We start from the raw sequence: 27,803 nt of genomic DNA, 5'->3' as shown, positions 1-27,803 counted from the left end.
GGTGTTGAACTGACGGATGCTCGGTTCTTTTTGCCCCATGAATCTTCTTCCAGCAACTTGAGCCACAAACTTTCTATTAAGTCACGTTTCATAATGTTCATGTGTTAGCGTTTCCTCTGACGCGGTGAAACTCGGAAGGGGAGGAAACAGATGACTTGACAAAACTGCCATACATAAGAGTTGGTCACAGCATTTATTTCCATTTTCTGACAAAACTCCACACAAAAACAAACTCGAGACCAAGCTGAAAAAAGAGAGATCCTTCTCATTTTATTTCATTTCTCTGTTTTTCTTTTTTTTGGCTGCTGTTTCGCAATTTAAGGTGCAGTGCCTTATTCCACATTTCCACTGATTTAAATAATGAAATTGGAGAGAAATCTCTTTTTCCGAGGACACAGAAAGATTGTATTTTTTTAACGGGGGTGAGGATGGGTGGGGCTGTGGGCGTGGGTGCCGGAGAATAAGAGGAGGAGGCGGTGAAGGTGGGTGGGAGTTTTACGAGGACGGAGGGTTTTTGCACGGTGTTCACAAACAGACAGACAAACAGGGACAGATAGACAGGCAGGGTGAGGAGGGGGGTAAAGGAGTGTGTGAGAAGAGAAGAGAAGAAGAAGAAGAAGAAGAAGAAGAGGGAGAGACGTGTGCTTTGCCATGTCTGAATGAAAACAAGCAGCTCTCAGACCCACTCCAAACTTAAAAAAAAGAAAACATATAACTTTTACCAACAATTTTGTTTTTTAAAAAAGACCCAGTTGTCTATTAGAAAACAACAACAACACAAGCAGAAAATAACACATGGAGAGGAGGAGGGGGGAGGGAGGGGGAGGAGGGGAGGGAGGGAAGGAGTCTGAGGAGGAAACCTTTTTTTCCCCACCCTGTTGAGGGCAAGTGAGTGTGGATGTTTAAGTTTTATTGTGAGATTGATTTTTTTGTCATTGACAGGGGAGCAGAGAGAAGAGGAGGACGAGACTGGCAGTGAGTAAATAGAAAGAGAAAGAGAGAAAAGGAGGGAAGAAGAGGGAGAGAAGTGAAGCCATAGTAGGCGAATGGCAGGAAATGGCAGTGATTAAAGAGCTGGATCTGCTTTTCACGCTCAAATCGCCAGTCAGGAGTCTAGACAGGAGCTGCCATGTTGTTGATCGCAGTGGAACAGTCAGGGTTTGTCTTTATTCTTGTAATTACATCCTTTATTCACTTCTACACGGCAGTGTAGTCGCACACATATGAAGAGTGGCTGCAGCTAACAGCGCAGTAATAAGCATCGGCACAACAGTGTTACTGGCAGACTAGTGCTGTAGAGACTTTGGATAGAAAAAAGGGAGACAGAGGGACAGAGAGGACAGGGAAGTCTAACAAAGCCACCCCTCCCTCCCCCACCCTCTCCTCCACTGTCGTTGGTCCTCTCGTCGTCTTGGCGTTTGATTTTTTGTTTCTGTAGGGGATGAGGATGGTAGGATGGAGAGGAGAAATAAACATAGTTTTCTTGTTGACAGGAGAGGAGGGATGGATGAAGGGAAAGGGGAAAGCGAGAGGGAGACAGAGAAGGGGGGATGAGTTCGGGGGAGGAGGATGGGGTGAGAAGTAAAGGATGCTTTGATAATTTAATAGTAAGTCTCTTTTTCCACCCAGCCTGTAGAGACGCAGAGGAGAAAAGAAGAGAGAAACAAGAGAGAGAAGAGAGAGGAAGTTATCCATCAAAACAAGTTTATTTAGAGACTGATATCACATTAGAGTAGTATTTAAAACTATACCGTCCTGGATGATATTCACCTGTTTAAACTGACTGCTGCTAAATTATGAATGAAGCTAGTGTTTGTTTCATCAAATCTGTTATTTGTTGTTTTCACGCTTTAAAGCAGTGATTCCCATCCGCTGTGCCGCGGAGCTGCTGTCGTTTGTGCTGCGGCGGGCCATCCGGCTTCACCCGATCGGCGCTCTGTGCGTGCGGCGTGCGGTGACAAGCGGAGCGGCCAACTGATCCAAACATTTTTGCGATCACAATCTTTCTAATGTAAAATATGCACCGCGGGTTGGGAAACACTGCTTTAAAGATCCACGCTGTCATTCAAAAGAGTGTAATATCAAATGTCCACAAATGTATCTGTAGGCAGCAGTTTAGTGGCAGCTTCGTCTACTTTTTAAATATGTCAAAGTGGGGAAACTTAGTGTACTTCTTTTCTGCACCAGGCAGCAGGTTCATACACAGAGTGAAAACACTGCAGCTGAAACACGTGACGCGCGCGCGCGCGTGTGTGTGTGTGTGTGTTATCTCACCTCCAGGGTTTCGGCGCAGGATGAGTTTTCGGATCTCATCGTAAACAAAGATGAGGAAACTGTACGGGAACGCACAGAACCACCAACTGGGCCTGAGAGAGAACAGACGGATGACGAAGAGGAAGAGCAGAGTCAAAAAGGAATGAAGAAGACAGGACTCATTCAGGACTCAGGAAGGCTGTGATCTGTGCTGCTGTGGGCCTCTGTAGCCCACTGAAACATCATGTGTGATACTGGACAATACAAACAAGTTTAGCACAAAGGGGGCTGCATGTAATGTAAGTGTACTTTGATTTGACTGCACATCGTGGTACTGTGATGATGCCGATGTCACTCACTTGAGTGGGTACATCCGCAGTGCCACGTCCATGCCCGGGCAGTAGGACAGGAAGGCAGCCAGAGCTGTTTCCTCAAACAGGCCAAAGATCAAAATCTTGTTCCTGACAGAAAATAAATGCCAGAAGATGAGAGTTAATCGAAGGACACACACAGAAAGACGTGGCAGACAAAGTAAGCAAAGTAAAGGGTGGTAGGTCAGAGATGATGAGGGGACATGTGGGCTCATGTGGGTCTGCTGAGCTCTTTTAGAAGCAGAGAACTCTGTGGTTACTATCATAAAACGGCCTCAAAGCTGAATCCTGCAGGCAGAATTTGAGGAGAGCTGCAGCAGCACCAGAATCTGGGTTTGTGTTCCTGGACTGTAAACGCTGCCTGCAGAACAGAGTGACATCTAGTGGCAGCAGAACTGCAACAACCAAAGCAATGAAGCACCACCAGTTTTCCTCTTCAGGTTTCACAGACAAACGATGTACTGTACAGCGACGGTGGAAGAAGTGTTCAGACGCTTTACTTGACACAATATTGTAAAGATCAAAGAATTTCATTCCCAACAGCTGCTTTACTGTAACTGCTGTGTACATGATAATAAAGAGCAAGATTCATCCAAAATTAAAGGTATTAAACGAAGTAAACGCATTCTGAGAGAAAATGACCTCTGCAGTTGAGATCTTACTGCTTCATCATTATTATCCACATTATAGGTCGTTTGCCTGTCGAATGAATAAAAAGTCTGAAGCTCCTTGCAGATTTTGGGTTGTATTATTCATTTAATTTTTCGACTCACTTCATGCCCTGCTGGAACACAGAGTTACGCCTGGTCTTGCAGATGATGACATCTGCCCACTGCACCACCACAATACTGACAAAGAAGGCTGTGTGGCAAGTAAACTCCACAATCTTACGCTGCTCGTAGGTCTGCAGAGAAAGAGGGAGAAACAGAAACAGAATGTGCGGCTTGAAATACTTTGAGTAACCTCACAACACGCAAGAGAGGAGTGAGAAATCGGGTTACTTAAACAAAGCTTTCCCATATATTACTGAAGCGGAGGAACACTGAAGTCGTGCCAGGCCGCTCGTACCCATTGCTGCCCGTAGCTGTCCTCCAGGTCGTTGGTGGAGCGATCGTCCCAGTTGAGCCGAATCCCGACAAGCAAAGAGGGCAGAAAACCATTTTCAGCCATGATGACAAAATAGGCGAAGAAGCCGCCAAGAGCTTGGATCATACCTGCAGAGACAGAGTTTAGCCACTCACTGGTTAGGATTTTCTGACACTGTAAAATCCAGTAGAAGCACAATAATCATTCTGTATTATGATATTATGGTAAACTGCAATCTGCAATCATGCTGGTACCAAGAAGCAGTGGGACATGCAGTGAGCTAACAGTGTAAGGCAGTGAGTTTGGTTTATGAGTTCCTGGACATAAAACATTACAAACAGAACCAGACTGTATAGACTGAACAGCATAAACATGGCAGCTACCAATCTGTCCATAGGCAATGCTGATGAGTCTCTCGTTGACCAGTTTGTCCCTCAGCGGGTTCCTGGGCTGGCGCTTCATGATGTCACTCTCTGCTGCTTCATAAGCCAGAGAGATGGCTGGGACCTGACAGAGAAACACTGTTGTTACCGCGGTGACCACAGCTTGCTTTGTATACGATGAGGCATTTATTTCTGGAGTGTTTTGCTTTGGGTTAATCTAACATGCTACACTTTGCCAACGTGAAAAACTGGACTGGTCCGACACTGCCACCTAGTGTTCGTTTGTGCACATACTTTTAAGGCATCATTCAATGTTTTGTAATGTGATGCTTAAACAATCATTTAGGATGGAGATGAAGAATGTGACAAATAGTGGATATGACTGGTGACAGAGAATTTGACCATGTACATGTTTTCATTCTATTAAATATACAGTTACTGTTTGTACATTTTCACTGAATTCAACCTTCCACAATCCCCTTTAACTGTTGGAAATTAATTGTGAAATTGCATTTAGTATCACTGGCTGTATTTCATTAAATTCCCCACAAACTGTGCTCAGCATCCCCTTCTGTCACATTCAGAATATTCCCAGACTGAATCTGACGACGCTGAACTGAATGAATGAATTTCTACAGTTCACATGTTTGTGTACAGCTGAGCTTTACTGGTTCACAATGCACACACGCATGAGCGTTCAAAGATCAAGCATGTGAAAGAGCTGAACGTGTGGGGCCACCTGTGATTGTAACACTGGCTTCACATGTTGGCTTCTGCATTTCTATTGCCTGACTGGACATAAACACATGAGAACTGCAGTAACTCTACAGGCACTACCCGGTTGTGTTATTTGCTTGTGTCTCTCACCATGTCAGTTCCCAGGTCGATGCAGAGGATGGTGATGGTGCCCAGAGGCAGTGGGATGTTGACCAAGATGAAGAACAGGAAGGGTGTGATCTCTGGGATGTTGCTGGTCAGAGTGTATGCAATGGACTTTTTCAGGTTGTCAAAGATCAGACGGCCTGTAAGGATAAAGGAGGAGAATAAACGAATGCAGGAAGCTGAAGAGGTGGAGCCACATGCAAGTATGCAAAACACAAATGAATTTCAGGTTTTGTTATTATTTTCTATTATTCTTAGGCACGATTCTAAAAAACATTGTAGCTCGCCTTTCTTTCTTCACATTCACCCTCCACCTCTCCACTCTTTCAAACCCTTTGCAGCCCTTTTCTTTTCTGCTCTCTTCTACCTTCCCTTCTTTCGCTTATCCCTCACCTTCCTCTACTCCAGTGACGATGGAGGCAAAGTTGTCGTCGAGCAGGATCATGTCGGCAGCTTGTTTGGACACGTCTGAGCCAGAGATTCCCATGGCAACGCCGATGTCAGCCTTCTTCAGGGCAGGAGAGTCATTCACACCATCACCTGTCACAGCCACGATGGCTCCCTGACACAGAAAAGAAGGATACGGTTTAGGGTTCAGATTTCCACCGTCGCAAAACTCATGCACTTATTATTGTTATTAATATTATTATTAGCAGTAGTACTAGTATATCTACATTTAACCGGGAGTACATGTATATGTACTGTGTATGTATGTACACTAAAGGTACCTGTCTCTGGCAACCTTCTACAATGATAAGTTTCTGCTGTGGGGAGGTTCTGGCGAAGACGATCTCTGTGTGGTTCCTCAGAATATCGTCCATCTGATCCTGAGAGAGGTCTTTCAGATCTGTGCCGTGGATCACACAGGCCTTGGCATCCCTACACAGCGCAGATAAGGAAAAACAAAAATGATGAAAGCTCCTGCCACATAAAGGAGCTGCAAAGTAAACGCCTACAGTGAGTTACTTCTGTATGAAAGGACGTTCTAGTAATGCAGATGAGGCCACAAGAAAACTTGTCTGAATTTCGGTCTCACCTGGGGTTGACCTGGCTGACAGGGATGTTGAGGCGCGCAGCAATGTCTTCCACTGTCTCGTTACCCTCAGAGATGATGCCCACACCTTTAGCGATGGCCTTGGCTGTGATTGGGTGGTCACCAGTTACCATAATAACCTGAAATACAGGAGGAGGAAGATGATGATGAAGAAGAAGAGGTTGGAAATGAACGGAAAGAAGGAGTCAAAATTTAGGAACACATAAGAGCAGAAAAGAGCAGGTAGAAATGAGATGAGAAGAACAGCGAAAGGGAGGGGAGAGAAGATGTCAAAGCAGAATAAGAGAAAAAAATCCTATTTCTAAAACACTGTTTCTTGTTTCTGTTCAATGTTTAAAGTGTGCGTGACAGCCGTCCACAGCCTTCACATTCAGGTGGGCGCTACATTCTGCTTTTCCTGTCCTTTAAATGCCAGCTTTGAAAGGTGCCCACCTTGATGCCCGCAGAGCGGCATTTGCCCACGGCGTCAGGCACGGCAGCACGGGGAGGGTCAATCATGGACATGAGACCTACAAAGCAGAGGTTGTCTGTCTGGAAGTTGACGTCATCTGTGTCAAAGGCAAAACCTTTGGGATACTTGTCCTCCGGCAGGAACACGTGGCAGAAACCTGGAGGAACGAGGGACAAAGAAGAAAAAATGAACAAAGAAGACGATACCAAAACTTCATTGATTGGCTCAAATTCAAATTCCAGATCATGGCCTTCTGTTAAATTAGCACCACTGATCCTCACCCAGTACTCTCTCCCCCAGTCCTCCCAGTTCCAGATAAGCATTCTGGAAGGCCTCTTTCATCTCGTCGTCCATTGGTTGCTCCTTGCCCTGCATCATGATGGTGGAGCAGCGGTCGAGGATCCTCTCTGGGGCCCCCTTCATCACCAGCAGGTAGCGGTTGTCATTTTCATCTTCACTCTCATGAATTGAGAGCTGCAGGGAACATGTTTGAGTTAGCAGTAGAACAATTCAAAAATGATGTAGTGTTTTGCATGTTTTAAGGCATTTACTAAAAATCTTCATATACTTTATTTGTTAGTTGGACAAGTAAGCAAAGGGTAGAAACCTGGTATTTGTTGGTGGAGTTGAAGGGGATCTCAGCCACCTTCTTGTTCTTGTCCCTCATGGCTTTGACGGAGCCACAGGACAGCTCGATACACTTCAGTAGGGCTGACTCAGAGGCGTCGCCGGCCACCTCACGCTTCAGGATGGGCAAAGATTCCTGGCCAGCCTTAAACACAGCACGGTTGCAGAGAGCAGCAATGCGTGCCAAGGACACCCATGTCGTAGAGCTTTTGTCAAAAGAGGAGCCTAAAGAAATGATCAAAAAACATTTATTAGGAGGCGTCTCAGCCTATTGGACTGAGCAGGCAGCTCTGTGTCCCACCTCAACTACACCCACAGACCCTGCACTCTTCCCAAAATTGTATTTCCTGTGACAGCAAGCAGTAAATTTAAATCCCAGCCAGAAAACATTTCTTCAGCTCTTCTCATCTATGGTTTCAAATCAGTAATCTGAAAATGTAAACAAAATTGCGGAGTTCCATTCATGAACTGAAAACGGAACTCAGTGAAAGGCCTGTTCAAAGTGCATTGCTTTTGCTTTGATTTAACTGGTGGTCAGCAAGGGCAATCTCATCAATTACTCGACAGAAAACGAAAAAGTAATGATCAGAGTTTGAGCATTTGACACTTGGCAGATGTTCATTTTGATGCTGAGCAGTAATAAACTGCAGCCACAAACAAACTAAGGAAAACACTGTCTTAATACAAGATGAAAATCGCACCAGACTGGTCCTCAGTGGTATCAGCCTCGTGGATCTGGTTGTCGAACCACATGTGGGCCACGGTCATCCTGTTCTGGGTCAGGGTGCCCGTCTTGTCGGAGCAGATGGTGGAGGTGGAGCCCAGTGTTTCCACAGCCTCCAAGTTCTTTACCAGGCAGTTCTTACGAGCCATTCGCTTAGCAGTCAGCGTCAGACACACCTGAGAGTGGAGAGACGAAAGAGACGAAAGAGACGAAAGAGACAAAAGCAAAGACGGAAACAGAGGAATGACAGAGAGAAGACAGAACAGCAAGGAAAGAAGGAAAAACGGAAGGAAAGGAATCGTTGACGACAGAATAAAACAAAAGAAGAGAAAAGAAACAACGGAAAGAAACAAAACAGAGTATTAGTGTCTATGTGGTAAACTAACAGCACAGGTGAACATCTCCAGGTGCTAAGTGAACTCCTGATGATGAGCAGACACAGTATGGAACATCAGTGCCATACTGTTCCTGAAACGGTTAATAAATTCTACAACCAAACCAACACCTGGAGATGTTTATCCTGTTCACAAGAAAGACTCTCCCTAGCAAAATGCACTAAAATCTACACTCCCCCCCGAAAAAAACCCCCAAACACAGCGCAAACAGCGATGCAGAGAGAACATGAGGCATGAATGAGTGAAGCGGTGAAGCAGAGCAGCGGTGCATTATGTCATCATGCCAAGTATGGCAAGACCCATGGGCCAAACAGAACTAGCCAAGGCCAAGCAGAGGAGGCCGAATTCGGTCTTAAACTAATATCATTACATTAGCTAGCCGTTGTCTTTGCAGACGGCACCGCAACTGGCCTGGAAGAGAGAAAGAGACATACAAAGAGGATGATGGAGAGAGAGAAAGAGACACACAGACACACGTGGGGCCGCCTTGGGAGAGAGAAGAGAGAGATGGAAAGAGAGATATACAAACAGAGACAATACAGCACCTTCACCACAGACCCCTACTGACACAGAGACAATGTCAAAGCACAGAAATACAAACAAACACACAGAGATGCACACAGACACACAGCAACGTGACAACACACTGGAAAAAACTCCCACCAGCACAGACAAACAGGAAGCAGAGACAAAATCACACAACAAGACATCATCAGCTGAAACACTACACGCCATCAGACATGGGTGAAACTGCAAACTACAGGTGCTACTAATATATTTAGCAATGAAAAATCACAAATCACAAAATCTACAGTTGAGTGTGGCTTATGTATGGGCTACGACAAATCACGAATACTGTCCAGTATTAATGTCAATGATCGTGAGTTGGATGCTGTGACTGTTTTACAAAGACGTCATTTGGGCCAAAAGAATGTCGATATTCTCTGATTTAGATTGGCTTCTCAGATTTCTCTAGTATATGAAGTACATAAAAATACAGTTTGACCCAAGTCTGTGCAAAACACCAAGGAAAAAACAAAACACACAACTATAAAGACACACAAGAAAAACAGCTGAAATTGAAAGAATCAAACAGCTGGACAACAACACACACGTACATAAGAAATACTAACATTTCTGGCCCTCTCAGATTAGCACAAAACAGTCACTCTCTACTCACAGTGACTGTGGCCAGCAGTCCCTCGGGAACATTGGCAACAATGATACCGATGAGGAAGATGACAGCCTCCAGCCAGCTGTAACCCAGGATGAGTGACAGGACAAAGAAGGTCACGCCAAGGAAGACGGCCACGCCTGTGATGATGTGGATGAAGTGCTCGATCTCCTTAGCAATCGGTGTCTGAAGAGTAGAAGAAGAACAGGAAGGATTGGACAGACTGTTTTCACTGGAATGCCAGCAGTCATTCTTAAACTAAGAAGCTGTGACACTTCAGTGGAGGCCTGATGCATGAAATCACTGGTTTGGCTGCTCTTACAGGCCAGCTGACCCTGAACACAGGAATGAACACCAGGAACGAATGAATGCAAGAGCAACTGAATGACTGGACGAATATATTCAAGGTTGTTAGTCAGTAACTGCCACCATGTGGCTTGACACAAATGAGAGAAGAGTCCATCGTCAGATAATGAATCATAATGATAGTACCTTGCCAGTCTCCAGGCCTGAGGTGAGAGTAGCGATGCGGCCCATCACTGTACGGTCGCCAGTGCACACAACGATGCCACGCGCCGTTCCTGAGGAAAGGGAGGAACAGTTTCTGTAAAACGATTCTTTATCATCAAGTCTCCAAATCGGGACAGTGTGCAGACAGTGAGTACAGATGCATTTAAGTTCAGAGCGATGACGCTTGGACCCACAGTGCAGGACTTAATGCAATATGACAATGAGTCCACATGAGGGCGCTGTACATTATTGTTTTCCTCTTCTGTCACTGTCAGGAGCACTATGTGCCTACCAGTGATCTGACAAACTGAACGGGAGGGGAACAGGTACGAGGCTAAATGGGTTCACATTTCACCAGGCTCCCCTGCAGACCTGTGATGTCACTAATCACGCCTTCTTTAGACCAGACGCTTTGACCTTGGCCTACAGCCAAAGCTGATGTGCAGCATCTTTGTTTGCAGATCTATGTGAGCACCGACCCAGAACAATACAAACACACACATGCAACCATACGGATGAAAGCACACACACATTAGAAATGTTTATGCAAAGGAGGAGAGTGGCTGGCACGTGGTCAACATGATGCTGATGATGAGGATTTTGGGTTTGGACAGAAGATCTTACCCTCGACACAGTTGGTGGAGAAGAAGGCGATGTTGCGGGTTTCCAGTGGGTTGTCATGGGTACAGTCAGGTGACCTGGTCTGGGGCTCTGATTCACCAGTCAGGGATGAGTTGTCCACCTGAACAGAGCAGGAGGAAACCAGTGGGTTAGTGTGTGAGAGCGACAGAGTGAGAAAAAGAGCAGAAGGAAGACGAGGGAGTAACTGGCTGAGTGCTTTCACGATAAGCACAGAACCATAGAGAGAGACAGACTGTGTTTTTCTGTGGTTTGACTGCTTTCTTTCAAGCTTGATGTGTCTCTAATGACTGTTTGTGTTGCTGTGCAGAGGGTTTTGTGTTTCCTTTCAAAGATCACACTTCATTAATGTCTGTATTACATTCTGAGATTAATTCAGGCTTGTATGAAGACCTGCAGAAATCAGGACATGGATAGCAACCAGGGCAAGTTACAAAGCTGTTTTGTTATGAAGTTTGAATGATTATCAAACTGTGAAGTTTTAGTTAATAGTTTAGTTAATAGTGGTGATTTCTTTAATTACTTGCACCTTTACTAGTTTCTATAGTGCAACCACATTTTTACAGTTGGCAAATGGAATTGAATGAGCTGAAATATAATTTACTTTTGATACGTTAAAATATTTTTCTGTGAGTCCAAATACTTTGCAGCTGACTCAACTCAACCCAAACTCTCAAGAGGATCTTTACAGTAGGTGCTGGTTTCTCCTTTGGTGTGTATAATCAGTGTATGTGTGCCTGTAGGCCACCTTGCAGCCGTGGGAGGAGATGATACGGAGGTCAGCAGGGATCCTGTCTCCTCCTTTCACCTCCACCAGGTCTCCTGCCACCACCTGCTCAGCATTGATCTGCATCTTCTCTCCCTCACGGATCACCAGGGCTTGCTGGGAACAGAAAGAGAGAGAGAGGGAGAGAAGGAGATAAAGATGTGCAATGCCCAAAATAACCCAAAATCTCTGTAAATAAACTACTGAGAGAGGTGAGAGAAAGGGTGAAACAGCACATCAGTGTAAAATCTAAAACAATCCAAAAGGTACATCACAGACTGGAGAAAAAAGGAAATAAACTGTATGAAAGCTGTGACAGGATGAAACTGTGGCATGAAGCCTCATAAAAATAGAATTTTCCACTTAATAAATGTGCAAAATTTGGGAACCCAACATATTACACGCACTATAATCCTACTTACTGACAAAAAAAAATCATATCACAATCATGGTTGAACTATTGAGTGTCGAGTACCTGAGGGACCATGTTCTTAAAGGATTCCATGATCTTGGAGCTCTTAGCCTCCTGGAAGTAGGAGAAGCAGCCAGTGATGATGACGACCGCTGACAGCACGATACCCAGATACAACTACAACGAGAGGAAGAAAAAAGATGAGCCTTTCATATTTAATGCAGAAATAAATTGACTGACTTCACCTTTATCTAAAAATGTATCACAAAGAAAGAAAAAAACAGACAAGCAGACAGACTCGGAGACACACAGAGAGACGAACATGAAAAATCATCAGGAAGACATTCTGACAACAATCTGGACTTTAGTTAAGAAGTTATTTCAGGAGGTTGAGGCTTCTGTAAAGTTTAAATTCTAGAAATAACACGAATGGTCTTAAAGAATTCCCTTTACGTTTTTCATCCTGTACCTGACAGCAGCGTGCGGTTGGATCTGGACACCTGGATGTCTCTGCGCTATTAGTGGCACTATGCCTGTGAGTCTATCATTTCATGTTTTATAGCTTTAATGGCTACAAGGTCTAAGTCCAGCATTTCAAATAACCTTCCCATGCAGCACTGGACAACAATGTGTCCTGTGCCATGTGACCTAACTAACTGGGTGTGATACAGTCTTGGTTATTCATGCTGACTTGAGGCTGAGGTCATTTTACTATGAGTCCCCCTGTGGTCTGAACAAAGCACCTTGTTCTGTCATGCTGTGTGCATCATCGACGTTTAGCCTCAGTCCCCTGCTCTACGCTGCGCTCTGACCCAGCACCAAACAGTGTTGACCCATGAACGCCCTTCTCTTACCCTGCCAGGAGTCACATGCTCCCTGTGGTGGGCCCAAAATGGATGTTAACAGGACGGTGTCTGTCACACTACAGATGCACCGGCTGGTGTGATCTGGACAAACAGCTGACACATCCTTTATCACTGACACAGCCACAACCCTAAGGAGTAGTGACTCAGCAAATCGCTGTTTGAGCGATGTGCTGGCAGACAGGGAGCATGCACACACAAACACACACAAGCAGCAAGTCATCACTCTCTATGTGCTTAGCCCTCCAGACGTTTCTGATATCTGTCTTCTTTCACAAACACTAGTGGACTGAGATTTCATCCTATCATCACCCCCCCGCTTACGTTATCCCCAGCGGGCTCGTCCTCTGTGGCAGCCTGGATGGCGTAGGCCAGGAAGCAGAGGATGGCACCGATCCACAGCAGGATGGAGAAGCCACCGAACAGCTGGCGACAGAACTTCACCCACTCTGGGGTGGTGGGGGGTGGAGTCAGGGCGTTGGGGCCATCCCTGGCCAGGTACTCTGCTGCCTTGGCATTGGTCAAACCCTGGGAGGGGTAGAGGAAAAGAATGAAGAGATGGATTAAAGGAGAGATGGGTGAGCAGAGGCAGTAAAGGAAAAAGAAAAAGTAAGTAAGTAAGTAAGAAAAGAAGGACAGAGGTGAACAGAGGAAAATTAGCTGGGAGAAACTGTGTCAAATTTCTGGTCCAAAGTCCAACAACTTACCTGGACGATATCAGTGCTGTACTTCCTGCAAACCTCCTCAACTGACATTTTGTGTTCAGTCTACAAAGAATTAAAACATTAAACTGTCAGTTATCATGTCAAGTAAAAAATGACATTTAAGATAAATTCACTGATACCATTAAGCAATGTAAAACGTTAAGAAGAATACTAATTTCAGGGCAAATGTGTTAGTGTCAGGAGAGGGTGTCTTACTTTCCAAAAATATCATTTATGAACTGAAGGAACTGAACTGAAAGCAGGAAATGAATTCAAATGCTTAAGATAGAACCCCGCCGTCCTGTGGGTCTTTGGCAGGTCAAAAACAATTACGATACCAGTACCCTTAAAGGGATACCAATACCAGCACAATACTTCATACGATGTCTTGGCCAATCAAAAGTAACATTAAATCAAAGAAGGCTTGCAGTGATTGGCTGCAAGCAAAAGTAAACATAAGGTAAAGATTTTCTGTAGCTCTGGGAACAAAAAAAAAAATGCTGGATGCCGGATGCTGGTATTGTTTGACTGGAGAAGTTTCAGCCCTACTTGGTTATTTGTTTTACAGAAATGTTCATCAGAGAAGCATTTCAAGACTCTTTGAAAATACTTTGAGATCAATGTATCTGACCCACCCAATGTGGTTTTTTTAAACAAGGGGATATCCTGAGGGTTTGGCTTCCTACCCCATCCAGGAGCAAATCCTCCCACAGCATGATTAAATTGCTCAGGCATATTAACTGACACCACACTGTAGCAATACTGTGCACCAGCTGCTACAGAGTACCATGTCTCTGTTATCTCCTTTTCAAACAGAGAGATTATATTACAGCTGGATCGGAGCTCTCTGCATGCTGGAGAGAGGCCAGGATACTCTTTCTATGAACTCCTCACTATTCAGCTGGGACGTCAAGGCCTTTGTTATGCCTGACTACTTATGTTTTGATTTTAAATGTGATTTTTCAGGCGCTTCTGTGCAAGCAATCAGATATCCAAGTGGGTGAAAAGATACAACCAAAGTTACATGACAAGTTACAGTGAGGCCACAGTAAGCAGGAAGTGGTGTACTTACTATGGGAACTTCCTTCTTGAGGTCATCCAGATCTTTGCCTCCCTTCTTCTTGGGCGACTCCTTCTCATCCTTGTCCTGCGTGGTGGCCACGCGGTAGCTGTCCGACCGTCCATACTGTAACACGCAAAGACAAGATCATATTACTTCAACATCATTTCATTTTTAACAACTGACACTCTTAACCTGACAACATTAATTACTACAGACTGCTACAGACACTCGATGAAGTCGAATCACCAACTCAAAGAAAAAGCATCAAAGCCATGAAGTTGCACTAAGCACTGGTGTATCATGAACATTTTTACTTTTACTTTATACATTTCAAGTGATATTAAGAACACGCTTAGCTGTCAACTTCAACTTTTCCACCATTATAAGACCCAGAAAAAACATCTAGATTGAAATCCAAACTTAGATGCAATCCCCTGGTGTGGGAAGGGGAAACTTGACACTTCTTGATTAGATCTGGCATCATTAGAGCACAGGCTTGGCTCAAGAGCTCCACTTAAACTGCAATTTACACTGCTGCTCTGCTGACTGCAGATGCTGCTGTGTCTGAGGAGAAGGGAAAAGAAATGCAGTCAGGAGAAAATGAGATCCAAAGAAAATGAAGGGCCAGATGGTGGACAGAAAGAAAGAATCAGACTGCAACTGTAATGTGCATCATCTGATATTCACGATTGTGTCAAGCGTGTCCTTGTGAGTGTTGAAGCCCTTTCTAGCTACTGTATGTTTGACATACTACACATACACATTGGCATTGGTGGTCAATGGAAATCTGGCATAACCAGGAACTTTGAGTAGAATTTCATTATTCTGAGATTCAGTGGTCGAAACTTGTCTTAATGTCAGGGTTTTTAAAAATTGTGAAGAATAATATTCTCGGGGAAAACACTAATATAAATTGTAATTCTTTATATAACTACAACTTCAGTCTAAAACATGAAGTTTATTCGGATGATTGAGATAAGACAGCAACAACAACTCACAATGAGCAAAAGTAAACACTGCAAAGCTTTAGGTCTCGAGAAGTATCAGGTTAAATCCATTTTTAGAGTGTGATGGGTGCATTGACTCATCTCTGGCAAGTCTTAGTGTTGGCAAGTGAGTGTTCTCTGCATTAAGATTATAAGGATGAAACTACTGCTCATATGCTCCTGGGGGATTAGTACCTTTTTCTCAAATCTCCATGTTACCCAGCATGCACCACTCAGGATGAACAGCCCGAGGGTTTCTAGTAAAGGACTAAAATGTCAGACAGCTGCTCGGCTCACACTGAGACAGGAAAAAGGACAGAATGAAAGGCAGGATCTGAACATTTCTATGAGGAAATCTTCATGGTGTTCATGTTGTTTTGATTTGTTTCAAACGACTAAATCAAACGCTGAACTTTTCTCGCCCAGGCTCCCATTAGGGCTCTACTGCAGAAGTACATTAAACACATAATACTTCTGTGAGATTACCCATCTCTATTCGTTTAAAGGTAATGGAATCTTTGCGCTTCGAAGCAAAGATGCATTGAGACCATTTATTACATGTGATACGATTTAGGAAACAGGAGGAAGTATGGATAATTAAATGAATCCACTGATAGAGAATATCTAATCTACAAATTCAGCCTTCTTGACCTCATGAAATTCATTTAAATTTCACTTTAAGCCTGAACTCAAACTTAGCTGATATTTCCAAAGAGTATTTTCATGGCGTGTAGCAAAATGTGTGACTACTTTCTACTGGAAATGCACTCTGCAGATGTTCACTTCCATCCAGCCCTCATGCAAATGTGAGAACACGTACTGTGAAAAAACACATATTGAGATTCATAATCTGCATAATCCTGCATGATGAGAAGGGAGAGCAGACTTATTTTGGGAAAGCTCTTATGTGGATGAGTCTCGGCTGAGAGGTTTCGCACTGATTTGATGGCTGATTTATGCTGTTTCCCAAAGCCAGCATGATGATTTATCAAGAATCAACCGAACAGCCAACTTGCTTTACATCCTTTCCCCTTCATACATCTCTCTCTCTCTGCATTAATATTTTACTTAGAGTGTGTGCGCACGTGAAATTGTTTTTCAATTATTTATTTAAGTGTAGGCATGAAATTAACCTTGTTCATGTGAGTGTACCGATGTCACAGAAACCGATGCTTCTTGTTCCAAGTGGATGCTGAAATTCTGAAAATGTGACAGTACTTGTTTTTCTGCAGTACCAAAGGTACCAGGATGCAGCATGTAAGCCTAACAAGTGTTGCAAGTGTTCTAGTCTGCTATTAGAAGAAGAAGAAGAAGGACGCCTACCAGCACGGAACCACAACAGCAACACGCGGAAGATGGAGGCGCAACAAGAACTGTGATACTGGCTTCAAGAACAGAAGAATCCATATTGGTATTTTCGTTGCATAGTGTTTATACTGGTATATATATAGTTTTCTGTTATATATGACGGCTTTTTAGTTTTCTTGAGGGAGCGATTTTATTCCATCTGTGCAGGTGTGCACGTTTATTTTCTGTCTGACTGCACATGTGCACATTTTTCCATGCTTGTGTTTTGCTTTTTGTACCCGTGGATCTGCGTGCACTGTGTGTTTATGTGTGTGTGTGTGTGTGTGTGTGTGAGCGTGTGCGCGCTGCCATCTGTCAGGAGGTGCAGTGTTCCCCGGGCAGTTGCGTCCAGTAGGCCATCAGATTACTGCTGTTTACTACACTGACAGATTAACCCACTGAACAACAATAATCCCCTCCCCATCACTCTCTCCCTCTTCCTCTCTTCTCTCGTTTCATCCCAGGCTTCCATTCATCCTTACTCATTCACTTGTTTACAGTGCTGCAACATCTTCTGCATTTCTCTGGCACAACTGCACTGAATATGACATGAACATGTTTAAAATCAACACAAGTATTAATTCAATCAGGTAAAATGTTCAGTTACAATAAGCCACACATTCACTGTTTCTGCCTTTCTCCACCTTCCTAACTTCCTGTTAACATGTTCAACTGTTAACTGTTAGAGAGTGCATCTCACATCCTAATTTCATAATAAACGTATTTTTAATGCAAGTGTTTTGTGTCCCATTGAAAACATTTAACTAAATGACTTGTTAGTTATAAACCACCAGTCAGATTTCTGTGCTACAACTTCAACTGAGAAGAAAAGATGAGAACATTTTACAGTTTAGCATAACTTTTAATTTGAAAGATTACCTACCAAGATAACAATCCTTGACAACAAAACCTCACTGCTCTCACTGCCAACAACAAACAAAAACCTTGATGACTGAAAACTGTGAAACTGCACATGCAGAGTAGCTGCTCTGCTCTCTCTATGAGCTTTTATTTATTTATTTTTTTGGACATTTGCTACTTCAGTTCGTCCTCTCTTCTGCTCTAATGCTCATGTGTGCACACATCCATTCAGTATGATGACTGCAGAGGTGACAAGGCCAGCAGCAAGTCAAGCACGAAAACAGACCCTTCAGTGCTGCTCAATCTTAAGATGCATGAAGTCACAGAAGCGCCAGAAAGAAGCCTCATACATCTGAACACCAGCAAACACAACAACGAACAATGGCACATAATTTCTACACTTTGCATTATCACAGTTGTTCAGTTTTGTTTTTGTAGCTGGAAACTGGCAGCTGGCCTAACTAAAGTTTTTTTTGTCAGTGCTATCTATATCCATCTTGTGTTGGTTTTGGTTTTTCCCAAATGGCAGTGGCCACGGAAATGAAATCTCCTGGGTTGTACTGAATCACCTACAGACCCACAGGGGACACAGGTCATATTGTGACCATTCAGGGAAATGTATATGAGTGAAACGGAAAAAAAATGAACTCCTAATTACCCTTATCCCTGTCAACTCAAAGTGTCTTTGAGTTTCAAGGACATTACTGAACTACACCAGAATAATTAATAATATTTCATAATGTTGCAAGATCATTTCAGGATTATCATTTCATCATCATTTCCATGCACTGTATTATATACATGTCATGTCATGCATGATTAAACTGAATTAACACAAGGGTATTTTCCTGCATATACTTCCACCTTTTGCTCATGTACATACATTGTTCTCCGTTTGGTTACAGGCTGTAAAATCTGAGGAGGTTTAGCAGCATCCAGATGTTCTGTGCTGAGCTACAGGACAGATTGTATACGTTTGGATAATATTTGTGGTCTGCTTTATCTGCATCCTGCAGGGCCGGCAGTGCAGGGCAGCACAGGTCTGAAGAAGGCTGGATGAACCTGCTGAAACAACTGTTCAGATCTCATATATCAAACAGGAACAATTTGATCTGTGCATCCCAGTTTGAAAACTAACTACATTAATTAATAAGTCAAAGATTAATTAAAAGGCACAGATCAGAAAACAGAACATATCAAAGTGAGCATTAAGTTGATTTCATATCAGGGAAAGCATCTTAAAACAAGCAGTAATGAGAAAAGGGCATCAGTTCTGAAGCTCAGTATTTCTAAGACAGATTTCCTAATTAACTTTCATATTTTGAATTTAGTTTATTATGTTATGTCATTTTACATGAAAGCAGCAGATGGCTGCATTGTTGCCTGTTATTGATTATTCATAGCCAATCAAATGAAAACTCTAACAACGATAATATACGACCTTGCAGACATATCCACCAGCTGGCAGCTGAATCATAAGGTATTTAGCCAGATTCAGTGTGTGGTATTTTGCCTACTTTACAACTAAATATGATGATGTTCCAATGACCAAAATATCACAAGTTTATCTTGCTGCTTTGCTCGTTTGTTGCCTCCAGGATAGTTTGGTAGCTCTTGTGGTACCACAGTGGATCATTGTAACCAAACACATAAAGAAATGGATTATAACACAGATCAGTGGACTGACCGACCTAGAAAATACTGACACACACACACACACACACACACACACACACATACAGTTATAGACGTCCTCCATCATCTATCCCTCCCTTCACCCTCCCACTTTGTTTACATTCTCCTCCCTCCAGGCTGCCCATCTGTTTCTCTGCTCTCTCCTACTCTGATCTACTCATCTGCACCGAGGTTTAATCAGGAGGAGACAGTCTGAACCACTCTCATGATGCAGACTGCGTGATGATGAAGTTGTGTTTTAACTTGCATGTATGCATGTGGATCCAGTGACAATCGCTGATTAGTAACGTCATTTGGATTTGTTTTTGATTTTATTCTGTAAAGTATCTGAACAGTGGACGCTTGGATGGCTGTCAGCACAGTAAAAAACACAGACTACAGATTTTGTGCTGTTCCCCACCATTTAACAGTTTGTCACTCTGCAGTGCAGTGTGTCTGACAGAGCGATGTAAAATGGCAGTTGTTGACAGAATCAGATTGACAGCGTCTACTTCCAGTGGGTTTATAGATGGGGGATGTGAGGTTTCCTAGCAACATCCAATCCACTGGGTCCATCTAAATAATTGAAGTCAACAGTGGGGGAGGGAAATGAGGGGGGTATTGGAATTTTTTTAATGATGCACTTAATGTGAAGGTGTATTATGTAATACTGCAGTGAGGTTTATGGAGACTAACTGTTCAGTGTGCAGTGTATTCTCACTCTCTCATCCTCCCTGTCATTTCTGTATGGTAGATACAGCTTTATTCGTACATGTACAGGTGTCCTGTCATTTCATAAAATTTGATAAAATTCAGGTGCTGGTCATAGGCCCTGCTTGACAAAGACGCTAGCCTGACTAAGTAACAGTAACCCCCGACGACTAGCTGGCTCTTAACTAAAATTGCAAGATTTTTCCATATTACATCACATGTACTTTAGCTTTACTTGACTGGCACCCTATCCACATCAGATCAGACTGTAAGGTGCTTCCGATGGCTTTGGTACATGGTCTTGCTTCTTTATAAATGACTGATATCTTTGTACCTGATATCCCTTCCCATGCTCTCATCTCACAGAACACAGAGTTCCCGTCAGTCCCCTGAGCTCAAAAGAAGTCATGTGGCTGCAGGTTCTTTTACTGTCGTGCTCCTTTCCTCTGCATTAACCTCCCTGTTTATATCTTAGTCTGATTCTGTTAAGGTCTTTAAATCACAGTAGTGGACCACCACAGTAAGAACATGACTACCACAGCCCGATAAAATGTGAAATTGAATATCATAATCCAGATAATAAAACAAGCAAGTAAAACACAAACAAGCAGAAAGACCAGTGCTTAGCAGTCCTTTCTGCACTCCTGTTCCGTCTCGTATGGTAGTGCTAATAGTAGTGTTGTGTACCCTTGACAACTAAATGACCCCGCAAACAGGAAGTGATGTCAAAGTGACCTCAACATGCTTTCCAGGAAGTGCACAATGCACTACAGAGCTAACAGAATCAATGGCATTGGAAAACCCTGATAAGTGATTTGCAGTGGTATGGATCCACACTATTTCACACACACACACACACACACACACAGATGGAAACTAGTAAGGACAGGCTAGGAGTTAGTATTGATGAAATACTGACTGGAACAATTATGCAACAGAGTCTATGAATAGGAGATCATACAGTATATGATGTGTCTACAGTTAGCTGTACATAAGCGAGTGATCTCAGCTCTGTGAAACAGCAGGATTAGTGTGCCTTCATTCCAGTCTCTAAAGCTCAGCTTCTGTCATATCAAAAGAGGGCAATAAGATTACTGAGCATGCACCTGTTTATGCCTGCATAAAAAAAATCACAATCTTTTTAACTGCAATCATGATCCATAAACTGAAATCTTTTGTCTCAACTTTGAAATGGAAATAGACTATAGCCAGACTTGAAATACACTACCAATTTCAACTTGATATTGCATTAAAGATAGTTATTTTTCTGAACAAGCTCCTCAACAGCCATGTTGCAAGGTAGAACTCATGTTGAATTGTTGACAGTCAGCACAGTTGTTTAGTTGGCTACATTAACCTGTTGGTTTGTACTGCAAATCTGCTGCTTAATGATTGTATTTGAAGTCTGGAAACAGAAGAGGATAATAAACATTAAACTCTTCAGCGGACACAGGCCACCAGCAGGTGCTGCAAACCAAGCTGCTAACTGCTAATGTTAGCTCAGCTCGTTTCTTTGCTACCTTAACATGCAGATACCCAAAGAGTAAAAAGTGACAGGACCAGAAAAGATCAGCTGAGAAAGTTTTAATTAGCGGCCATCCAGTTGACAGCTAGTACTTATGGTGAACTCTGAAGATAAAATGATAAACCTGCACACCAATGGCCATTTGTAAATATAATCCAATCACCTGACCTTTTTATGTGGTGACCTTGCATTGCCATTTCAGACTGACAAAATGTTACCATTTTTCACATGGTGAAAATGTTGAAAATAATCAGCATTTTATAGACTAAGCGATTAATGGCGAAAATAATCAGCATCATAATGACAATCATTAGTCGTAGCCTTAATCAAGGCACCACTTGCTTAAGGCCCCCAGTGACTCAGTGTAAAAAAAAAATGAAGTCAACACATCCTCACACTGGTGCTCATTACGGTAATTTACCACAGGAAATGTGCCAGGCCTAAACCAACAACTGCTTTAGCTAGTGGGAAAACTTACATACATTAGATAACACAAAAATGTTTGTTTTCACACCTAGAATGAGTCACTTAACAGGATAACAATCACCTTAAATTAGTAATACATCTCGGTAGATGTGTTTTCTACATGACTCTGTACACTGAATTCAGTGATTGCAGTAAAGACAATTGTTATTGGAGATCCCATCATCATTTAGCCTGAAGAGAGCCTCCTCATACAAACACACATCACACAGAACCACACCACACACTCTTCATCCTCCAGAGTGATTTGCATCCATGCTTGTATATCCCCTTTTCTCCATCTGTATCTCAATGTTCACCTCTCTGTTTTTCTCCTCAATCTCCACCTTTTTTCCTCCCTCTGTGACATCACTGCACATGAGCAGCATCTCTTCCTGCATTCCTCCACTCCTCCATCTTTCCCAGTATTCTTGCTCTTCAAGGTGACTCACCACAAAAGCATCTCATTCTGTCTCCCTCTCTCTCTGTTTCTCTCTCTCTCTCACTATCATTCCTTTCACCGCCATTATTCAGTGTCAGTCACTGGATCTTGGTCAGTTTTTCTCCACAGTGGCTGACCTTCGCTTCATCTCTACCTTCCATCCTCTTACCCACCAACCCGATCATTCCCTCCTGCAGCAAGAGCTCCTGTTAGTCAATTGGCCCAGCTCAAATGGCCCCAGCTGCCTTGCCAACTGAACCTCCCTCGGCTCTCTCCCACCTCCACTGCCATCCTTTTCACCAGACTCTCCTCTCGCTCCCTGTCTCCACCACTCTCAGTGGCAAATCACACACACACACACACACCACTTGCATTCTTTCTTTGCAGTAGTCAGAGCTGTGCACGGGTTTCCCTCTGGCAATCTAATGGGCAGCATTGCAAACCGTGACAGAGCTGCACCACTGCCACGACTCCAGCCTGAAAGCTCTCTCATCCCAGCCCCCCCCCCCCCCTCCCCCCCCCCACTTCATTAGCCATGACGGCCCACAACACAATGGATACTGAGGAAATGTAGCTACAGTGACCCTACAGTATCTGTTAGCATAGATTTATAGGCACCACGTACCACAAGAAAACTTGCTGCTGGATGCAATTCCATAAAGTAATATAACGTTGTAATCCCTCACTACTAAGTACAGGCACTGGATAAAACCCTATCATAATGCTACATGTATCAGTGTGTTTTTTTCCATTAAGAATGACATCATGCAGACTAAATTTAGTGGCTGGAACAGAATGTCCTTCGTGACCTGACATCAGTGAGATTTTGTGATGCTGCTGGGGTAAAGCTAGACGGTGGAGGTGTTGCCTGTGTCAGTCCTGGTGGAGAGCACCTTCCTTTGGGACCCACCCGTAGACATTTATAGGAGGGGGGGGGTGACCAAGGCTGAGGAACCATTTTGACGCACTCGTCTGTGCCCATTTCTGAGCCAGACCTCAGCTGCCTCTGCATCCTCACCAAGCCCAGCACCGTCAGTGGCAGCAGCACGACGCACCGTCGCATTATGTAACGTTTGAATGAAAATGCACCAAAGGCTTAGGAAGGAAATCAAGAGAACAAAACCACAGAAACCATAGATCATCATAGATGGTTTTGATTCTCAGCCCCCACGTTCACAGCATTTGGGTTTCCCACTTTGCTGCCTCATATTCCAAATAATAATAAATTCACGACTTCCTGAGAGCCCTCCTTTGTTAGGAATAACAGAGAAGGCACACGGCTGCGCGTATCTATTTGATTGTTAAGAGTTGCTGCAGTCAGATTTGGAGGAATGACATGATATTCCGCAGTCAGGGCTGCGGCTTTCACCACCGGTAGGTTTCATATTCCCGTGCGTAACTGCGCATTTCACCTTTTATATTTACAAACGATTTAATTTCTGAATGGACTCTTGTCATTATGCAGTCTGACCAATACTTAAGAGCTGTGAATTTCCTTAACCGACTACGGCGGGTCCAGCGCCTGGTGCCAGATGTTCGCTGGGTGTAATCTGGCGTTCTGGAAGCGGTGAATGAACCGGCGCGTCTTCCCGCCGCTCCCTGACCGAAGCTCGTCAAAACCCCATCGATCGCTTGTTCCTGGTGTTAAGAAATGGCGTTGTTCGGCACACTGGGCCCATTCTCTGATCAGGCTGAGATGCCCGTTACGTTACTTTCACGTTACAGCGCCCAAAAAGCGTCTCTGACATCTCAAAGATCAATATGACCGATGTGTGTTTGCTGTGAATGATGAGGAAACTAAACCGTGTGGCTGTCAAACGTTCATCATCTCCGCTGAGTGATCAAATCCACAGTAACTGCAGCCCGTCAAAGCACACCTCACTGCCTCTTATCCACTGAGCGAAATTAGGAAAAAAACAAGGTCAGGAAATTATATTTTGCGGATGGGAAATGGCTATTTGATTGATAAACTTCATCGTGACGTATTTGTCATTTGGTTTACAGATGTAAAAAACTAGGGAGGACCGTTACTGTAACGCTGACCACCGCGCACCGGTTCTGTCGGAGTCGAGGCTCACATAATCCGGCACATACTCTTCAGAGAAAGGCGTCAATTCAGGCATCAAGCAACCCTTTTGCTGTCCGATAATCCCACCTGCTATCACAATTTGCCACGCACTGATTTCGTGTGACAACTAATGTCAACAGCAGATAGCTACCTAACGTTACTTAATGACCTGCCGGGAGCGATTACAGCCGTTTGACAGACAACAAAGATAAACTGCGTCGCTGAATGAACCTTCACACAACCTCAACAGGCAGAGCTAGCTTAGACGATTCATACACGTCCCTTCGTGTTCAATGTCATTTTAACATCGTGCTTGTGCCACCGTGCACTTTAACCCGTTCCTTAACGGAGAAACTCAGTGGCCGTTAACGTTCCCAAATCCAGACAGGAGAGCTAAGGTTAACTTTAACAGAGCCGACATTTTACAGGGTAACGGTTAAATAAATCAAGAGATTTGGCTCTTACCCCCATCTTGGCGCAGTCAGTCGGGTCTCCTCAGAAGATGGATCGCTTTCGGGTCTGATTCAGTCGGAATATCTTGATTTTAAGGCGGGGAGACGGGACAGAAAACAGTTTCTTCTCTGATAGTAAAAATAAAGAATGTCTCCCTTCAGATAAAAGCTATTGCTCTACTGACAAAATTAACTAGCTAACATAATATTCTAAAATGTCATTATTAAGAGGAACGGGACTAAGGTGTCTTTACAAGGCAAAATTTCATCGAAGCTGCACCCCGTTCAGATGGAAATCTAACGGTCTAATTTTTTAATACATGAAATGTAAAAATTATACGCAGCCGTTGGTGATACTTCACCAACCTTCTCCCTGTAAGGCGCAAATGATGCCGGTGGAAAGTAGACCCCGGGAGCAAGCTTCTTCTTCGGATTTTGTCTCCCTCCGCGGCTGTGCTCAGGCCACCGCAGCACTACAGGATGCTCTGGTAGCCACTCCGCGGAGGAAACAAGAACGAACGACGTCCGTGCCCTGAGAAAGTTTTACTGCGTCCTGAAATACAGGATGTACTTGATCAAACAAGCTTAAAAAATACCCGTAATTTCAGCTTTTAGGTGGAAAAAGGGTTTGGAAACAAGGTGATGAAATCAAATTTCACTGTTGTCATAGAGGAATACTATTATGCTGCCTTATGTAGGTATTTGATAGTTGAAACAGTGATTTACAGGGCAAATAATAAAATACAAAACCAAATAAATTTGTAGTCTCAGACATGAATTAGTACATGTGACTAGCACACATGTGCTGCATAAACTGAAACAACAAAATGCTTAAAACTAAAGTTTGACACAGCGTCCCTCGATGAGACACACCCTCAGAATGATTCAAGGACACAGGACCTGTTTTGGGTTAATATTGTACTTTAGAAGTGAAAACCCTCCACCAAATTTGCATTTCATGAAATGACCAAAACTACAGACAAAGTAAATTTGGTCCCTCTGGGGCCCATCAGGATTTGGAGCCCTGTGGGTACTACAGCTCTGTTTATGACCGAAACTGTCACAAAATGCTAAAGGTGAATGAAAATGACATAACTGACTAGAAGTGTCCATTCTAGTATAATTATCAATTATTAGGCAGTAAATGTTGCTTTGTCTTAGCCTACAGATGTGTCATATTTCTTGGGAAACTGCAGTAAACAGTACATTTTTATCACACAGTAATGTCTCTGATCTTGATTGTTCAGTTAGATGAAATGAAGCATCTTTCTTCCTGGAGTTTTGTTCAGCTGACAGCAGTTGTTCTGATTGCAGCTTTTCTGTTCCTGTGAAAAAAATAAAAAACAAAACGTCAGCAAAGTACGCAGCTGCATCATTAGTGCCATAAAGGGAAAAGACTCATAACCCAGATGTAGGATGTAGTCTGCATCAGTGTGGCGATATCTGTCAAACACATGTGAGCAGCAGTGTAGCACAGCAAACATGCATTGTTTTAAGAGGAGGACAGCGCAGGGAGCAGAGCTGAAGAGGAGGTCAGAGAACAGGAAAACATGAACAGAAAGGAGGAACAAGAAGACTGAGGCACAAAGAAACCAACGGCCATTCTTTCACTGGAATAAATGTGGCTTACACAGCGCTAACCTGGGGATTGAAGACTCTGGTCAAGGCCCACAGGGCAAGCAGCACACACTGAAAGCAGAAATCACCTGGAAACAATGTGATGTTCGTGGAGGGTCAGAGAAAAGCCGTGGCTTTGCATGCTTTATTTCTGTATGCACCACCTGCTGTGCAAGATTAGATAATTACACTGCTGTTTTTAGAGTCTTCAAATGGAGCAAGAGGCTATGAATATTGTGCAGCTGCCACACGCACACACACACACACACACGCCTGCACCCATCCTAACTGAGGTGAATGAAGGGGGAAGCATGCTATATTGCATGACACATGGGAAAATGAAACAGTGATCAAGTGAGTGGCGTGTAAATGTCTGGTTGTCACTGCACACGTAGACGTGTGTGTTGCTATGCAAATATCTGCCTGTGAATGCCGATGAGGCTGTGTGCAGGCTCGTCTGTGTGTGTGTGTGACTGTGTGTGTGTGTGTTGTGTAGCTTTGAGGCAGCCACTGTGTCCAGATGGGATCAATACTCCCTCTATTATAATTGAAGTGTGGCCTGGTTTCTGCACTGCCTTGTCATCCCCCCACCAGCCAGCCAGCACCATCCACCACCAAGTTTTTTTCTTCTCGCAAATTCTAAAACTGAGAAAAAATGTGTCAGTACTCACACATGCTGCTTCAGAAAGTAAAGCTGGAGATGCAGGACAGTGAAAAAAGGCAAAAAATCAGTTTAATACCCTAGCCACATGGGCCACATGGGCCACATGGGCCACACTGGCCACATTGGCATGAAACAGCAAACCAGGAAGCAAGAAAAAGATCAAATCAGAACATCAAATCCCATCAAATCCCTGCAGGTCAGGTTATTTATTCTGCCTTCATAATGACACCAATGATAACTTTGCTATGTTGCAGCTGCAGCGTGTCTCATCTTTATCCTGCCAGCTGCTAAATGGCAGCGTTGGAACATATGGTGTTGAAGAGATTAATGTACGTCACAACAGTGAATCAGTCGGATTAGCCATCAAGATTTCAACCAGTTTCATTTTAATCTAGCAAATCTCTGCGCAGGTTACGAGTTACTAAGCCAGTAGCAGTTCTCAGGAAGAGACTGGGCTCTATCCATGTCCAGTGTGGTCAGTCTGCCACCACTGTGGATTCACTGGTCTCTGTAATCTTGCACTATCATTACATTAAAATTTAGATTCATCTATTTAACAGACAGATTTTCTTAACATTCTGAACATTACTCCCAGAATAACATGGCTATAGACTTAAATGGTTGTGTATGATTTCCA

At 43.5% G+C, this 27,803-nt stretch overlaps 1 protein-coding gene across 2 annotated transcripts; it reads right to left on the bottom strand.

The window, feature by feature from the left end:
* Window positions 1–1,159: 1,159 nt before the first annotated feature.
* Window positions 1,160–25,335, bottom strand: atp1a3a (ATPase Na+/K+ transporting subunit alpha 3a). Of its 2 annotated transcripts, none has more exons than XM_046417994.1 (24): window positions 25,252–25,335; window positions 24,899–24,970; window positions 14,367–14,480; window positions 13,298–13,357; window positions 12,915–13,118; window positions 11,791–11,904; window positions 11,298–11,432; window positions 10,535–10,652; window positions 9,893–9,981; window positions 9,407–9,586; window positions 7,809–8,007; window positions 7,088–7,332; window positions 6,762–6,954; window positions 6,462–6,637; window positions 6,012–6,148; window positions 5,704–5,854; window positions 5,369–5,537; window positions 4,961–5,115; window positions 4,094–4,217; window positions 3,693–3,838; window positions 3,398–3,528; window positions 2,613–2,714; window positions 2,275–2,366; window positions 1,160–1,630 (listed from the first exon to the last, which is right to left on the bottom strand). In XM_046417994.1, exons 2-24 carry the CDS (start codon window positions 24,902–24,904, stop codon window positions 1,602–1,604), a joined length of 3,069 nt encoding a protein of 1,022 aa, XP_046273950.1. In that variant the 5' UTR covers window positions 24,905–24,970; window positions 25,252–25,335; the 3' UTR covers window positions 1,160–1,601. The 2 variants fall into 2 exon arrangements, with proteins under 2 accessions (XP_046273950.1, XP_046273951.1); XM_046417995.1 differs by having other exon boundaries at window positions 25,140–25,286.
* Window positions 25,336–27,803: the final 2,468 nt, after the last annotated feature.

This window comes from Scatophagus argus, chromosome 17, assembly GCF_020382885.2.
Source record: "Scatophagus argus isolate fScaArg1 chromosome 17, fScaArg1.pri, whole genome shotgun sequence".
Taxonomy (NCBI): Eukaryota; Metazoa; Chordata; class Actinopteri; family Scatophagidae; genus Scatophagus; species Scatophagus argus.
This window is presented reverse-complemented; position numbering and strand designations above follow the sequence as displayed.